This window comes from Dermochelys coriacea, chromosome 24, assembly GCF_009764565.3.
Source record: "Dermochelys coriacea isolate rDerCor1 chromosome 24, rDerCor1.pri.v4, whole genome shotgun sequence".
Lineage (NCBI taxonomy): Eukaryota > Metazoa > Chordata > Testudines > Dermochelyidae > Dermochelys > Dermochelys coriacea.
In genome coordinates, this window is record NC_050091.1 from 6486852 (window position 1) to 6504744 (window position 17893).

General features: G+C 46.3%; 1 protein-coding gene across 4 annotated transcripts; it reads left to right on the forward strand.

Moving 5' to 3' along the window:
• The first annotated feature begins 5217 nt into the window (after positions 1–5217).
• Positions 5218–17769, forward strand: LOC119847892. 4 transcript variants are annotated; one of them, XM_043501774.1, is made up of 8 exons: positions 5218–5352; positions 6759–6843; positions 8280–8355; positions 13514–13846; positions 14397–14708; positions 15373–15483; positions 15904–15950; positions 16816–17769. In XM_043501774.1, exons 1-8 carry the CDS (start codon positions 5237–5239, stop codon positions 16909–16911), a joined length of 1176 nt encoding a protein of 391 aa, XP_043357709.1. In that variant the 5' UTR covers positions 5218–5236; the 3' UTR covers positions 16912–17769. The 4 variants fall into 4 exon arrangements, with proteins under 4 accessions (XP_043357709.1, XP_043357711.1, XP_043357710.1 ...); XM_043501776.1 differs by lacking the exons at positions 5218–5352; positions 6759–6843; positions 8280–8355 and adding an exon at positions 9847–11481 and having other exon boundaries at positions 15361–15483; XM_043501775.1 differs by lacking the exons at positions 5218–5352; positions 6759–6843; positions 8280–8355 and adding an exon at positions 12516–13223 and having other exon boundaries at positions 15361–15483.
• The last annotated feature ends 124 nt before the right edge of the window (positions 17770–17893 follow it).

Genomic DNA, 17893 nt, shown 5'->3' on the forward strand with positions numbered 1-17893 from the left:
TCTGTCAATCTGTTTCTTCACTTCAGCAGGTGGGTATTGTAGTTGTAGGAATGCATGATAGAGATCTTGTAGGTGTTTGTCTCTGTCTGAGGGGTTGGAGCAAATGCGGTTATATCGTAGCACTTGGCTGTAGACAATCTATCGAGTGGTATGATCTGGATGAAAGCTAGAGGCATGTAGGTAGGAATAGCGGTCAGTAGGTTTCCGATATAGGGTGGTGTTTATGTGACCATCGCTTATTAGCACCGTATCATGCATTCCTACAACTACAATACCCACCTGCTGAAGTGAAGAAACAGATTGACAGAGCCAGAAGAGTACCCAGAAGTCACCTACTACAGGACAGGCCCAACAAAGAAAACAACAGAACGCCACTAGCCATCACCTTCAGCCCCCAACTAAAACCTCTCCAACGCATCATCAAGGATCTACAACATATCCTGAAGGACGACCCATCACTCTCACAGATCTTGGGAGACAGACCAGTCCTTGCTTACAGACAGCCCCCCAATCTGAAGCAAATACTCACCAGCAACCACACACCACACAACAGAACCACTAACCCAGGAACCTATCCTTGCAACAAAGCCCGTTGCCAACTCTGTCCACATATCTATTCAGGGGATACCATCATAGGGCCTAATCACATCAGCCACACTATCAGAGGCTCGTTCACCTGCGCATCTACCAATGTGATATATGCCATCATGTGCCAGCAATGCCCCTCTGCCATGTACATTGGCCAAACTGGACAGTCTCTACGTAAAAGAATGAATGGACACAAATCAGACGTCAAGAATTATAATATTCAAAAACCAGTTGGAGAACACTTCAATCTCTCTGGTCACTCGATCACAGACCTAAGAGTGGCTATCCTTCAACAAAAAAGCTTCAAAAACAGACTCCAACGAGAGACTGCTGAATTGGAATTAATTTGCAAACTGGATACAATTAACTTAGGCTTGAATAGAGACTGGGAATGGATGAGTCATTACACAAAGTAAAACTATTTGCATCCGATGAAGTGAGCTGTAGCTCACGAAAGCTTATGCTCTAATAAATGTTAGTCTCTAAGGTGCCACAAGTACTCCTTTTCTTTTTGCGAATACAGACTAACACAGCTGCTACTCTGAAACCTATCTGTATTCTGTTATAGGAAGCCTAATCAGCCCTTTGGCTCCTCACAAGTGACAGTAAAAATGTGTAAACACAGGCCTGATTCTCATCTAAGTACTGACCCCAAAGCCGCAGCACCCCCAGCCTTGGGCTCGGCTCCCTCTGCAGGGGGTCACTGCTTGGAGGGAGGTTCACAAACTGAGCCGGTGACTCTTATCGCCCTCAATCAGCACCAATTGCCTATCCTGGTGATAGGGGATGTGATGGGGTGTTCACTCCACACTAGCCTAGAAGGGGTTAATGAGGCTAAGAAGGGGCCAATTAAGCAGATAGGCCCCAGCTGAGAGGAATTAAGTGGCCTAAGTAACCCTGGCAGGACGATGGAGCCCAGCTGAGCAGGAACAGGTGGGGCTGGTATAAAGCCAGGAACCCGGCAGCAGAGACGGGCTGCGGTGAGGAAGGCTACAGTCACTCTCTGGACATGAGAGAGGGAAAGGAGGAAGCCCAGGGCAGAGGAGAAACCCTGGGGACCCAGGCCCTGAGGAATGTTTTATCTAGCAGGGTAGTGGTATAGTGAGAGCGGCAGAAGAGGAAACGGCTCAGGAAGCCCCAGCGAGGTGGGACATTGCAGACCTTAGCCACTGATTCAAGGATCCCTGAGCTGGAGCCAGGAGCCGAGGACAGGCCCAGTTTCCCCTCCCAGCCCCTGGGGAAGTGGCACAGTCAGGGCAGTGGGTTTGGAGACTGCCTGGGACAGTTTGTCCTGTGGGACTTTGATACCCTGGCAGGGGGAAAGCACCCAGTGACCTGGCCAGAGGGCCAAGGCCTGAAGAGGGAGCAGTCAAGCCAGGAAGAGGGAAGTGCAGAGTCCAGAAGAGCGAGTGGGGCAGCAGCGAGAATGAGACGATGGAAGGGACTGTCAGAGCTGGAAGGAGCTAATCCCGTGAGCAGTCCAGGAGGAGGTGCCCTAGGGGTGAGTGAACCGTGACAAGGTGCTAAGGGGGGGAAGTGACCTGTTTGAGATGAGAAGTGAATACAATGTCCCACGAATCTTCAGGCAATTCACAAATGACCCCACGTGACTTTTTGCAAGAAGGGAGGTGTCGGTCCAGACTATGGCTTCAGAGAAGTGACCGTGGAAGTGACTGTATTTCAAGCAAAACCACATCACATCATAGCTTATTACAAACATGAGACTTTCCATATTTCTCTTGCTTTCGATCTTTCTTTTTGCATCTCTTGATTTAAAAAATATAAACCACTTTTGTGACACTGCATCAGTCACCGAGGAGCATTTCGGTTGTTATACATCAGAGTTGCATATTCAGTCTGAAATGGAAAAAGGAAAGAGATGATATTATTATTATTAATTCTTTGTATTAGAGCAGCTTTTGTGCTGTAAGAATGTGAAAAACCTGTATCAACGGTGCAGATTTCTCTTTTGTCGTCAGTTGTCTGTCTTTTATCCTGGGTGCTGGGTTTAGTGTGAGCATGGCTGGATGCTGTTGGTGGCTTGTGATACACATGAGGTCAGACAAGATTATCTGGTGGTCCTTTACAGAAATATATACCACACTATTTCACCATGCCTGACCTGCAGCCACCTCTGGTGTGGAACCCAGCAGTTCTTCTATACCAACAACCCTACACAACACTTCCACTAGACAAGCAGAGAAGAATACATTCAAATGAAGCCTCCGTGAATTCAGGAGGCAAGTGTAGACACTAGGGTTAGACATTGGCAGGAAACTGGCTGTAGACCCCTGTTAAGACACTGTATCTTACTGATGTGCCAAATGCTAAAAAAACAGTTTACCTGCGGGATCTGCCTCATAGGTATTGGATTCCCTCTTTGCACAGCTCTCCCTGGTGGATGAAACAAAGGGATAGTTATAGGGATGTGTGATGAGTGGCTGCTTTACTGCCGACAGAAATATGAATGAGTTACCTCTGATGGGGCACTTTCTCCAAAGCAAGATCAACAGCTGGATGAGGAGAAGGATGAAAATACAGGGCAGCCCAACATAGAACACAATCCCACAGTCTCCTGCAGAGAGAAGAGATGCTGAGTATAGAAAACACCTATCAAAACACGGGCTGCTGATTTCTATGTCCCGTGCAACACCATGGGCAAAGGGAGGTGTTTTCCCTGAACCTCTGCACCCGTTGTTCTGTGCTCTGTAGTGGTGGTCCTCAACCAGGGGTGCACCTACCACTGGGGGTACGCAGAGGTCTTCCAGAGGGTACATCAATTCATCTAGATATTTGCCTAGTTTTACAACAGGCTACATAAAAAGCACTAGCGAAGTCAGTACAAACTAAAATTTCATGCAGACAGTGACTTACTTATACTGCTCTCTATACTATGCACTGAAATGTAAGTACAATATTTATATTCCAATTGATTTATTTTTATTATTATATGGTAAAAATGTGAAAGTCAGCAATTTTTCGATAACTGAGAGCTAAGTAACACTTAGCTGAGTAACACTTTTGTATGTTTATCTCTGATTGTGTAAGCAAATAGCTTTTAAGTGAGATGTAACTTGGGGGTACGCAAAACAAATCAGGTTCCTGAGAGGGGTACAGTGGTCTGGAAAGGTTGAGAGCCGCTGCACTTCTCTATATGGAGGGAAGATGGAAGAGGGATGATATAGTTGGGGTTGGTCCTGTTTTGAGCAGGGGGTGGGACTAGATGACCTCCCGAGGTCTCTTCCAACCCTAATCATTTATGATTCTTTGATGTTGCAAAATGATCTATCATTGTTATTGTGTCTCTCTTCTCTCTCTCCCACCCCAAATCATTCCTCAAATGTGTGCATCATGAAGGGCTGTGGTCAGATTCCAGGTGGCTTCTTTTTTCCCAGCAGAAGTTTGCCACAAACGCCGAGGCCATTAGGAAATTAAAAGGCCTTTCGGAAGGCTGGACACACCTGTCTGTGCCACCTGGAATTCGCTTTGTTCTTAAAGGGTTTGTCTATACAAAATTTTGCTACTGTAATATTTCCGGCACTGCTTCTCTTGATTCATGAACTGAAATAACCCATGCTGGTGTAAGGCCCCTTTACACAGTATAACTACATCCACACGGAGGCTTTTACTGGCATAGTTATGTTCGCAACTATTCACACTATGGCTCGACAGTTGCCCAATAACAGTGTAGACCAGCCCTAATCCTGCTGGCCTGCACTGGACATTGTTCCATGGAGCCATGTCGGCCTGAGACCTCCTGCTCCCGTGATGGCTGCAACAGAATCAAGTTATTTATAGGAGGTGGCACAGAATCCTAGAAGTCAGAGATGGAGACGACCCTGTTACACTGAGTGCCCTCTAGCTCCTCCCCGCCACTGCAGGATTGTTCCCTATGTTGTATTCACTAGTGCTTTGTCCAGTCCTGTTTACAGGGGCTTCTCGCCCTGCTTGTTAGATCTCGCTGTCACGAAGTCATTCCTGCTGTTCCCTCTGCCGATTTCCTTCCCAATGCTCCTAATTCTTCCCCTTTGGCTCACCCCAAGTGACCCTTCTATATCCTTGCTGTGCTCATGTGGAGGGGAAGGCTCGGGCTGCTTGACCAGAAACCCATTTCTCACCACTGGGAGGGTTGAAAAATGAAGGTTTTCAGAAGGCCTGGGGGTGGGAAAGGTGGGTGATGGGGGAAGCAACTGTAACTGCCCCACACTTCAAGCAACCTCTCAATGGTTTCCTAAACCTCTCCTCACTCCCACTAGTTATCATTCACCTGAGCCATCTCGTCTAATTCTCTCTATTTCTCTAGCCTGCAGTAGATGTCACTGACTCTTCGTGTCCAGATACCTCAGTGAGGGATGTAGCATAAATACCCAGGTAGGCTGGTTAGACTGGATGATAGGATACTAGACCTGTTTCCCTGGAGACTGTAGTATTGATGCTTCTCCCCATGCTGCTCTCCTTGGCTGTACAAGTGCAGATCGTCTCCTGGTTCCACATCTCAGAAGGGATTGTCATTAGGCTCCAAACACTAAAGACCCCGTTCCCGTCTATGGCTCCAGCATCCATCTGACACTCAGACAGCTGCTCACCAGTGTCCTAGAGAACAGCACTCCAGGGAGGAGTGAAATCAGAGAGCAGGCAAAGCAAAGGAATGACGGGGGGAAGCTCAGCATCCTCTGGGGAAGAGGGAACCAGGATGGAAAGGCTCGGCTCAGAGGCATCTAAAAGAGAGTCACAGAAACTAGAGATTGGAAAGATCTGTTGCCAGTAACTCAGTTAGTCCATACCCAGCTCCTGTCCCTGCCCCAACTAGTGCAGGGTGTTTTCAGTGTCTAATGCTTTGTCTATGCCAATTTTCAGTGTTTTACACTCTGGGGTATCCTCTTTTGGAGACTCCTCCAATTCATTGTTGCTCGGAAATTTGTCCTGACATGGTTGTCATGGATTATTTGCTGAGTGCCGACAGCATGTTTGCTTTGGTACAAAGGCAGAGGAAGAGCTGGTCAGCTGCTGGTGAGGAACCCAGGCTGGGAGTCAGGAGGCCTGAGATCCATTCCCAGCTCTGTCTCTTACTTACTGTGTGACCTTGGAGACAAGATCACATCTCCTCTCCATGCCTCAGTTTCCCCAAGTGTACAGTAAGGCAGGTGAAACTTAGTCACCTTTGCAAGGTGCTTTGAGATCTCTGGATGTAAAGCCTGATAGAGGAACCATTCTTACTTACAAGTAATGGTCAGTCAAAATGTTCCTATTGTTGCATTCATCCCATTAGCTACAGCGTCTAGTAGCGCCCAAAGTAATTCCTAAATTGCCTTCCTTTTTATGTGCACTCTTTGGAATATTTGCACAAAATGTGGATCAAAAATATATAGATATCACGAGTCGTACATTGTATTTTTTATATTAAATTCATTCTGTGCTGTTTGAGACAGACTAGTCCCTGTCTGAACATGTGGGCAGAATCACGAAGCCTGGAAAGAACCTGAGTATTATTAACGTTGTATAAGGTTCGCAGGGCAGGTGAAACGTACCCCATGCCCTAGGCTCAGGCAGTGTCAGTTGGAATCATCAGCAAATGTGACTATCCAATCTGATTGCTCATGTAACTTCCCAGTCAGAAGGCAGTGAAACATTAACACCTACCACTGACACGCTGCTTTTCATCCAGAGATCTCAAAGTGCTTTCACACAGGCGTGTCGTTATACAGGTGAGGAATCTGAGATGCAGAGAAATTAAAGGTCAGATTTTTCAAAATGTTCCAGATTTCAAAAGCTAGGTTTTGATTGGAGCATTTTACAAATCTGGGCATTTATTGGGTGCCTAAATGGGAGCTCTTGGGTTCTGACTTCGTCTGAAAATCTTGCCCTCAGTGCCCAGGGATTAAGGAACAAACCCAGGTGTCCTAATTCCCTACCCTGTGCCCTGGGTCACTGCCTGGACTATGCTCTCTTTTCACAAATACCAATGGCTTAAAGCTGAAACGGGGATTGGCCACAACATAGCCAAAAAAAGATGATTTTTTCACACTACCTCCTAGCATTGGAATATCATTGTTCTGAGCTAGTGGAAACTCACCTGTGACAATTAGTCTGGTCCCATTCCCAAAGTTGGGTTGTAGATACAGAAAGGCAGAGAGGCCACAGTAATAAACCCCTGAGTCGTCTCTTTGGAGGTTACTGATTATCAGAGAACTTGTTTGCCACAGTGCTCACATTACTCGAGTATTTTCCATCGGAAGGTGCAGACTCAAAACTCTGGTAAATCCATTTCAAACTTCCACTCTGTTGTTCCTTGTGCCACATAATCCTTCTTTCTACTATAGAAGAGTGACAGTTCAGCTGTGCAGTCTGTCCAGGGGTCCGCTGCATCTGTGCTGGGCTTTGCTGGATTTGTATCCATTCTTCTGAGGCAGTCACTATACAGAAAGCTTAAGCTCAAATAAATTTGTTAGTCTCTAAGGTGCCACAAGTACTCCTTTTCTTTATACAGGGGAAGAAAGGAGTGTGTTAATACAGTGAGCACTGGACAAGCCTGGGCTTTTGCAATACGCTATATAGAGCAGAGGGTCCAAGAATAACACAAAGCACATATTTGTTAAAGATTTATTTTAATTTTTCTCTATTTCTAGCCATTTGTTTTCTTAGGATTCACGTAGCGTGTGCGGGAATTAATGTAATGTAACAACAACATCAGAGTTTATAACCAAGGGCTACAGATTTCCAGTTCCCTTCCTTAATCACTGGGCTACACATTCCCTCTCATGCATACCCAAATCAGTGGTTAAAACCCTAGAATTTTACTAAATTGTACATGGGGAAGTCATTTGTTAACATCGCCCTTTTGTGTTTCAAATTCTCCTTTTGATCATTCTGCTTAAAAATATGCCAGCCTGTGTTATACAGCAGCTAAAAAGCAGGGAAAAAAGTAGATTTTGCACCATATTCCAGGATATTATCCAGAGCCAGAAACTATTTGCAAGGTTAGTATCTGGCATCCAGGTTTCTTTAAAAACAGAGTATTTCATCTCCTCTCAAGATTTCACTTGACAAACTAAAAGATGTGACTATCTCTGACCAGGTCGATGTTAGCACCTCTTAGAATTGCAGAAGGTCCTTGTGTAGAAAATTGTTTGTAGCATGATAGAAAATAAGCATGAAATAAATCGGGCTAAAATACTTACTGTGTAGATAGACTAGAAGCATCCCAACTATCTGATGGGACATCTTGTGCCTTTCTTCAGTAATGAATAGGTGATGCTGTGAGATAGACAGATGCCTGCTAGCTAATGGATCTCTTGATGAAAGACTTTGTCACGTGGAGAGGAAAATGTTCTATTTCCTCTTATAGATCTGTGGGGCAACATGCATGACAAAGGAAGAGGGTCAGGAGTTATTGATAGCCCCATTCAAAACCTGCTCTGAGAAGCAGTGGGGCAAACCTGGGGGAAAATATTCTTTTGCCTCTAAAATCTATTAGAGAAGAAATTCAAGCTCAGACTGGGTAATAGTATGGTGTGTGTCTAGTGCAATCTGCTGTTATAGTTGGATGCCCATAACAACACCCTCTTCTGACTGCTATTCAGGGGGAATATTGTCTATGCTTCAGAGATGCATAAGGTCAGATGGGATTAGCATCAATAACACAGTGGTGTATGAAAACTGTTAAACTTGTGGTTTATCCCTTTAAATTGCAGGGGATTTTCCTGGTCCTGCTTGCTGCAGGTAGGGAAGTGTACAATCTGGTCCTAGCAGATGTCAATCTAGAGAAAGGTGGGTGAATTTTGCCTCTCTGCCTTAGGGAACAGCCTGCTTTGTGTCTCTCTCTCTTTTTGGTTACTGTGTGGTGTTCTGGATTCTAAGAATAAAAGTAATGTTAGGTTACAAACTTTCAGCATGAGTATTTGATGTTTTTTATGTCACAAGGATAACAATCACGAAGAAGTATATCATATGGATACCAAGGTCCGCCCCAAGATTTTAGCAAAGGATGGAGGAAACCAACAAACAAGTTCCCTGGGCACCCTGGAAAGGGGGAAATTAGCAAAAAATACAACTTAGCTTGTGTGTTTAGCTTGTACTATAGATTTAAGGCAGGAGTGGCCAACCTGTGGCTCCGGAGCCGCATGTGGCTCTTCAGAAGTTAACATGCGGCTCCTTGTCTAGGCACTGACTCTGGGGCTGGAGCTACAGGCTCCAACTTTCCAATGTGCCGGGGGGTGCTCACTACTCAACCCTGGCTCTGCCCCAGGTCCTGACCCCAGTCCACCCCTTCCCAAGGCTTCTGCCCCTTCTCCAGAGCCTGCCATGCCCTCGCTCCTCCCCCATCCCCCAAGAGCTTCCTGCACACTATGAAACAGCTGATTGTGGTGGGCAGGAGGCATGGGGAGGGAGGGGAAGGCACTGTTCAGTGGGGCTGCCGGTGGGCGGGAGGCACTGTGGGCAGGAGGGCGGGCACTGATGGGGAAACTGCTGATGTATTACTGTGGCTTTTTGGCAATGTACTTTGGTAAATTCTGGCTCCTTCTCGGGCTCAGGTTGGCCACCCCTGATTTAAGGAAAAGGCTGGGAATGGAGCCCATTGGGTAAGGAATGGATGGGGCTAGAATATGAAAGTATGGTGGAGTTACCCCATTTGGGAAAATTTGGGTCAAAATGTACTTTTAGGACACTTTTTTCAGATATGTGCAAAATACACGCTCCTTAGCATAATGCGCAAAATGCTTTATAGCAAGAACAAAGTGAAATGCCCCCCAAGAGATTCCAAATCCATCCCCTCTAACTAGTTGTCACCCACGCAGTCTGGAATATGGCCATCTCTGCAGATAGTCTTTGCCAAGCTCACATTAACCGGGCATCCAAATTTCCCTTTCAAACCTCAGCCTCAATAAAACCTTACTGCAAATCAGGGCGAGATCCTCTGCTGAGCCCACTCTCCTGTTATCCCAAGTTGATGTTCAAGTCATTTATAAGCTGGCCCTGCCTGGAGGCTGCTCTAAACTGCACCAGCAGGTCACGACTCCCAAGGAGCCATTGGCCAGCTGGGGAGACCCTGAGTGCAGCATGCTCCGGCCACACTCCACATGCCAAGGGCTGTTGGCTGCAAGGGCTGGCTCTGCTGCCTTTACACCCCCTGGCACATGCAATCAGTTCCTGCTCCCTTGGTGTCACTGGAGCAGCACCAAGGGACCAGGATGTAGGTCAGGTTCTGACCCGTGTCTCATTGATACCTAGCTCCAGGGGAAGTTGAATGTGGTGGAAACACCTCTCCTGGCCTAACTAGTTCACTGGGACTTCAGCACATGCTTGAGGAGAGGAGGGACGGTGCAGTTGTCAAGGTGCTAACTAGGCACTCAGGGGTCCTCCGTTCAAATCCCTGCTCTGCCACAGGCTCCATGTGTGACCTAGGGCTGGTCATTTACTTCCCAACAACTCTCAAGGGATTTAAGTACCTTAGTCCCTCTTGAAAGTGGGACTTTGCCTCCCAAGTCGCTTAAGGGCTTTTGAATATGTTTTTCCAAGTCTCTCTGGGTCTCCATTCCCCAGCTGTAAAATGGGAATAACTCTTTGTACCTCACAACGGGGTGATCAGGATAAATAGGTACATAGAGATGTGAAAAGAGCTTTGATGAATTGGCGGCCTGGTGCCATAGATGTGCCTGGTACAGGTACATTGGTGTCATCCCATACAAAGTTCCTATGGTCCAGGCAAATCATCTTAGCTATAACTAATTCTGCTGCAATTTCAGCACAGGGTTCATGGGGGTAACACTGTTTATGATATGAGTAAAGTCCAAGACCCCTGCAGCTGTGGGCTCGCGGCTGGGTGGGGCTGGGCCCCACTCCTGAGTGAGTTGTGACCCCTTTCATTCGGTTGCAATGCTAATCTACTGAAGGGTGGACCCCCCAAATCTGAGTGGTGCAGCAAGCACGTGGGTCAGGTTGCAATGCCTGGAACTGGAAGCTGAGCCCTGCCCCGCCCTGCCCCCATCCTCAGCCAGGAGATGCTGCTGTAGGGTGAGTGCAGGGAGCGTTCATTTTCTGTCACCCGCCAACAGATCCCCGCTATCCTACCTTCTGTGACAGATAATTGTTTTCCTGCACCTCTGCTGTGAAATTTATTTCAATTGTCCCTGATAACCTTGCAGCCCTAGCTATAAATATAACAGAAATTTAGCCACATTGGGGCAGACCCGGGTCTATCATGCAGTGGAGACGCACCCTTAGGCACATTGGAAAATTATGCCCTAAATACTATTGCCTCCAGTCACACTTCATAGGTACAAATTCACCTTACACTGGATCTTCTCCAATACAAGTGTATTAAAAGCCAAGAGAAAGCGGCTGTAATTATTTTCATTGGTTTCGTTTCTACAGCATGTTTTACACAAACAAATTAAACCCGATCTTACAAACCCACGGGCTGCAAGACAAACAGCCACCAAGGAAATGACCTGAATTGCTGCACAGGAGCAAATATTTCAAAGAAGGTTCAGAGCCAGCTGCTCGGATAGTTGCACTTGCTTTTGTGGTCAGTTTCAAGCCATTCATTTTGCCACCTTCGTTCTGTTTGTTCCGCTAGCAAAGCGCTTGGGCTGTTTGGTTTTTCAGTTCTCTCTCCCAGCTTTTGGTTACCAAAGATGTGGAAATTGCTCCCCCAGTTCATCTGTAGAGGAAATGGTTGGAGCAAAGGAGAAGCAGAAGAGTCCATGAAGTAAAGACAAAAATCAATTTACCTTTGAGTAGTGTGAAACAAATGCAATTTCTTGGCACAAACCAGAGACTTTGAGAAAATGTATCAGTGAGGAATTCTCCACTAGGCAGTGTGGCCTAATGGATAGCAGCGCACAGGCCTGAGATTTGGGTTCTATTCCTGGCTTTACTACTGCATGATCTTGAGTAAGTCACTTCCTGCCTCAGTTTCCCCATCTGTAAAATGGGGATAATGATACTGACCTCCTTTGTAAAACACTTTGAGATCTGCTTATGATAAACTCAGAATTGTTGTTACAAATGAGGAGCCAAATAAAATGCACAGGTACCAAAGCCACCCCGATCAGGGGATTAATCATGATGTATTGTGCTGCATGAAGTGTTTGCAGTGCATCCAGGATGACCCTTACAGCCCCACAGACTCTGGGCTGACAACGCCAGACCCTGCGTTCCTGGTGCACCCAGCACTATTCCACTCGAATCAATGGGAATTTGGGGTGTGCAAAAATGAGGGGTCAAACTGCAGAGTTCGGAGGCAGGTGACAAAGCTTGAGCTGTTCCGGAGTCTGGAAATCCACTCACAGGGATTTTCCTGGTCTCATTTCTGAAGCGAGCCACACTCGGGTTTCTCAAGAGTTCGTCACCCCTGGGTGGAGCCTCATTTTGAGAAGAGCCCGGCTCCTATTCAGGGTACGTCTACACTGCAGCTGGGAGCGGAGCTGCTCAAGCTGGTGCACTTAAAAAATAGGGGTATAGCTGCGACAGCACGTGCAGCGGCTCTGCTACCGGCCTGAGTACAGTTGTGCCCAACCGCCTGGGTCCGACCTTGTGTGGCTAGCCCAGGCCACTGTGGCCACCCTCCTATTTTACGAGCGCTGGCTGTGCTCAGCTGGCACATGTCTGTCTCCCCTCCCTCCCAGCTGCAGCGTAGAGGCTCCGTCAGAGTACGTCCACACGGCCAGAAACACCTCACGGCCGCGAATCTCAGAGCCTGGGTCAAATGACTCAGGGTCCCAGGGCAAAAAGTAGCAGTGTGGACATTCCCGATTGGGCTGGAGCCCAGGCTATGAAACCCAGTGATGGGGGAGGGTCTCAGAGCCAGGGCTCCAGCCCGAATGGGAACATCTACACTGCTGTTCTTAGCCCCATAACACAAGCCCCATGAGCCTGAGTCATTTGACCCAGGCTCTGAGACTCGCTGCTGTGAGGGTTGGGGATTTTTTGTGTTTTTTTTCCCCCAAGTGTAGACATAACCTCAGGAACTGACATAAGGGCTAGATTTTCACAAGTGCTCAGTGCATTGGGTGCCTACAGAGCAACTGATTTCTTGAGTATCCAGCTGTAAAGTGTTCCAGTGGCAGAGGTCTCTTGAAAATCATGTTGTTAGTTAGGTGCCTAATGGGAGCTGGGCTCTTAAAAACGCTGGCCCCAGTTGTGGGTGCTGAACCCTTGGGAAAATCATTTGCCATAGGCAGCAGGTTCTATGCTGTCTACGCAATCACACCTTTAACCAGCATCATATGCAATAGCCTGACCCATCAGGAAGCCCTGGTACAAGCTGTCTCAGTTCAACACAGAAGCATGTCTAATACAATCTCCTGCATGTTCTCCATTGTGCCACATCCCGGTGGTTATTTTATTTTTCCAAATCATAACAATAGATCCATGTTTGATTCAAATGCAGCAACAGATAAGAAATAGATTGTCCCCAATGAGTTCTTTTTAAAAAAAAAAAAAAAACAACCAAAAAAAACCTGTTCAAAGCATCTATCAGCACAGCACATCCCCCCAGGATGCGTTTGTCACCAGGATGTTAGACCTTTTCCACTTGAGCAGCATACCAGATGGGTGCTTTTAGATTTCGTCTTTCATAATATTGTTTATTACAATCATGCTATTCGCCAAGTATCTGCTTTTGTCTTTCATGGGTAAAGCTTTTGCATTAGTCATTGTGTTAAAGTTTTGGAATTGAGAAAGGAGCCTTTTCAATAGGATATTGACTTTCATGATATCAGGTAGCTTAGGACAGTTCTGCTGCAGTTGAGATGCTCTTCATTCACTTATGCACAGTTTTAGTATAGTTTCCAGTGCTCCGGCTGTAGAGTATTAATATCATTCGATTGCATTTGTTTTTATTCTGATCTATCCAGTTTATTTAGGGCAGATCATGATCTGCTGAAAATTGACTCTAATAACACACCCTCTTTTATTCCTACAGTGGTACAAGTGCAGGTTTATCTGCACCAACTTCAGCCGTTCCTGTTTGTGAACATCAATGATACAGCAAAGATCCAGTGCTCTTCCAAAAAACAATTTTTAGCAGGAGGTATAACAGCTCGGTGGTACAGGAGACGGGAAGGTGAGGTCCCCATGTTAATTAAGAGATGCTCAGATAATCAAAATGTAAGTAAAGTTGCTTGCATATTGGAAGGACACAACTTGACACTGGCAATCTACAATGCACAACGGAATGACTCGGGGGTCTATTACTGTACCGATTTGTACATCATCTTCTTGACTTTTGGCAATGGATCCACCCTGATTGTTGGAGGTAAGGAAACAGAACTGGATGATTAGGACAGAAATGGAATGACAATGCTGACATAGTTCATGTGCACGTTAAAATGTTAAAAGCGGGTGTGATGGTTTATCAAAGATTGAATAGTTAGAAGACAAACTGTCTGAATCCAAAAAAGAGCAAATAAACATTAGCTGCTGAAAGAACAGAAAAAATGTATTTTGCACAACTAAAAATATGAAATTAGTGGAAAATAAACTCTTGAAGATTTTCTGTCTTCAGGGCACATGCTGGGAATATTTTTAACCTATGAGCCATATTTGATTGAAACAATACTTTGAAATTGGGAAATGTTCTTAGGACTGCATCAGTTTCTAAGATACCATAGAGTTTCCATACTTTTAAGTGCAAATATGTCTTTAGTTTGGGCTGGATATCATTTGATTTGTCAGATTCTTCATATTTTCCTATTGTACAACACATTTATCCTTTGAGCTACTTTCATCTTGTACGATTAACCCCTCTGAATCAAACTGCAGCTCAGCTGAGCATCACACTGAACTCTGTGCTTTATCTTGCTCAGACAGTTACACCACCAGCAGTTGGGTGCTGTCTCTGGCTCCATCTCCCCACGGCCTCCTCTCCTCCGGGACGGCTGATCTGGCTTGCGTGGTCCATGGAGTTTCCAACCTAGTCCAAATTTCCTGGAGTATTTCTGGGGATCTACAGGAACAGGGTCTGATGCGTTCACTGAAAGCAAAGGATGGCTCCTTCGTGTTCATAAATCACATCAGCATCCCCATGGACACCTGGACCAGTGGGAAGAATTTCACCTGTGACGTTAAATTCAACTCTTCTGGAAAGAGTATTAAGAAAATTGCCAGATATATTGAAGGTGAGTGATTTTATATTAGCTTCTGGGAGTAGAGGGGAGTTAAATCAATAGCCCAGTGAGGGCCTGATCCATGACTGGGACTCCAAGGTGCTATGATGATTATGATGGTAATTAGACATGCAAAGTGTCCATGGTCAGAGCTACTTAAAGTAATTTATAATTAGAGAAAGTTGTGACATATCGGGTAATATGTAGGCAGATCTGCAGAGAACTTTGGGAAAGGAGGAAAGGGGAATTGCACTGCTCACAGACAGTGATTTTTCAATAGAAAATGTCATGCCAACAGTACCTCTAAAGCACCGTACAGAGTTAAACGATAACTAGTATCAGAGGGAGAAGGGAACAGAGGCACTTGCAGGTGCAGAGAGCTGTTTTCTGGTGAGATGTGGAGAGGCAATGAGGTGAGGAGAGACCTACAGGGAGGATTTTGTAGATGGGAGAAGGTGCAGATAAGATTCTGATTACAGGAGAAATCATCAGCCTAATGAAAGGGGCACAACAAAAAGAGGCTGAAAGATGCTGAAGGCTCCTGTAGCCTCACTCCTCGGGGGTAAGGCCCATGGTGAAATGGGGTCAGGAGGGAAAAGCTGGATGTGGTGGCATCATGACCCTCTTGGCTCGAGTCAGCCACTTACTTGTGTCTGTTTGTTTGCTTCCTCCACAGCCCCTGCCAGCGAGTGCTCACATTACATTGTGGCCCTTGCGGCTAGTGCTTGTCTGCTGCTGCTGGTGGTGTCTCTGAGCCTCGTCTGGACCCTCTGCCCTTCCACGCTAGGTAATAAGCCCAGCCCAGCCCAGCCCAGACACTCCCCCGCAGAGAGAAATCCTGCTCCCCTGCTTGCTACTGGGGACTGCAACTGTCCCGTCCAACACACGAACACGCTGCAAATGTCACAACTGCCAGCACTGATCTCAGAATGTTTGTTTTCCGAAACTTGAATTTCCTGTGTTGGGAGAACGGCTTTGTTCTCTGTGACAAAGGGAGCGATGTGGAAAGGCTTCTACTGCCCCTGGCCCTGGCACCTTGTGTATAGTTCATAAAGAGCACTAGCCTTTCTGATGAGCCTCTCTCCATGTGCCATGCATGGTGGTGCCCGGCACACCTACAGTTCAGATGCACCATTAGTCAGTAAACTACAGCTGAGGGAGTGACCATTGGAAGAGGAACTTTTACTGTTGTCTTTGTTTGTTCCAGGATTCCAGCCCAGGGTCTCAGCACCCCCAGCTTCCGAGGAGCACCAGGTACGGCTCTCTGTCTAAATCAATGTGTTCAGTGTTTGTTGTAGCCGTCTTGGTCCTATATTACAGAGACAAGGTGGGTGAAGTAATATGTTTTATTGGACCAACTACTCTTGGTGAGGAAGACACGCTTTCGAGCTTACACAGAGCCCCTCTTAAGGTCAAAAACATGTACTCAGAGTGTCAATGTTTCTCAGCCATTTTTAGTCCCTCCGTCCAACTTCATATATTTCATACCTAAACTGATTGATTGATTTTGAAGTGAAGGTGAAAGTGAGATTTAGCTGTTGGAGTAGCAGAAGGGGAGCAAGGAGCCTTAATGCTATCTCTGGTACCAATTTACTGTGGGATAGTGGGCAAGTCATTTATTGCTCTGTGACTCAGTTTCCCCATGTGTAAAAAATGGATAAGAAGATTAACTGTGCAAGAATGATGAGAACTTTAATGTTCTATTGTTACTGACCGTACTCTTTACAGAATTTTTGTGTGCAGCTGGGAACATTAATGACATTTAAAGATAGAGCTATAAGAAATTATATTTGTTAGGCACATGAAGATTTTTCCAGTGAAAGGTGCTGTGGGCCTGATCCAAAGCTCCCTGACTTCAGTAGAAGACTGTCCATTTATATGGGGTTTGGATCTGGTAAAATATTATCAGCAGGTGACTTCTTAAAGACAGAATCCAGTGATGGTTTTGAAAACACACACAATTTAGAGGACAAGCAGGAGAATCAGAGATAAGAGGGAATTTTTCCCAAGGCTAAACTCGCTTGTATGTTCAGTTATCTCAAGCTTGATCTCAGCTCTGTCTGATCACCTCCTTCATTTTGCAAGGCGGTGGCTAATTTTTCTAACTGTTGCCAAACAGGGTGGAATCTTATACGCTCATCTGGATTTCGATTCGCGGAATCGCAACGGGCGCACAATGCAAGGACCGGCCAGAGGGAAACAAGTAAAACCCTGAACTCTCTAGTGCAGGGGAATCCACACGTGGGAACTGATGTCTGGTTCTCTGCTGATCGGACGTAGCAGCTGGAAGAAGCCTCTGTTTGTTGTCTTTCTTTTTGTATTTTCTCCACTTCTCTGTTTCGAATAAAAAGCTCAGAAGATCCCCACAGGGTCCAGCCTCATTAGGTGGGAAATCTCCTTTTGGGGTATAAAGGCATCATGGTGTAGATGACTTTACACGTCACTTATGTATTAGATTAGAAGCTCTTTGGGGCAGGGAGTGTCTCTTTGTCCTATGTTTTGTGCAATGTCTAGCACAGAGAGGCTCTGGTCCATAACTGGGGCTCCTGGGTGCTATGGTAATACAATCATCATCATCAACATCCTCCCTCTATCTGCAGAGGGACCCAGACACAGCTGAATGGCTGCAGCTTCCCTGCACAAAGAGTGAGGCCAGATGGCAGAAGCTGGCAGAGGGGACGTGCAGCCCCTGTCTACGCCACAGCTCCCAACTCCCCTGATCCTCAGCAGGCACGTGCTCCCTTTGCATTAACGTTACATGGACGTGCAGTGGGATTGTGAAGGGGAAGGATGGATGCAGCAGGAGCTGGGAGGGATGAGAATCTCTTCCTAGGCCAGGGCTGGAGCTGCTATTCCAGTGCTTCCTCTGCAAGCTGCTGCTTTCCCCCCATGGGTGAGATTCACAGAGCCCCTTGCGCCAGCCCCCTGCACCATCTAACGATAACAACACGTTATCAATGACTGGAGCTCTCCTGGTGCCTGAGCCTGCACGCGCTGCCTGTTTGCATCACAACTTGCTGTTTTTCAAGCTGTCATTCGAACTGTCTCTCATTAAAAAGGGTCGGCAACCCCACTAGTGATGTTTGTGTTGCCTTTTTAACCTGTTCAATGCATCAAGCTCAGCTTATTGTGTAATAAGAAAGGTGACCTCTTAAATTCCTTGGGCCAGAGTCTGCTCTGGTTTACAGCAGTGTAAA

What these genes read in the sequence shown, in the direction of transcription:
- LOC119847892 (XM_043501774.1), top strand. Translation starts at nt 5,237, where the DNA reads ATGACGGGGGGAAGCTCAGCATCCTCTGGGGAAGAGGGAACCAGGATG. An exon ending in AGATGTCAATCTAGAGAAAG is followed by an intron (nt 8,356 to 13,513) that starts GTGGGTGAATTT and finishes TTATTCCTACAG; the next exon opens with TGGTACAAGTGCAGGTTTAT. An exon ending in CCTCTGCCCTTCCACGCTAG is followed by an intron (nt 15,484 to 15,903) that starts GTAATAAGCCCA and finishes TGTTTGTTCCAG; the next exon opens with GATTCCAGCCCAGGGTCTCA.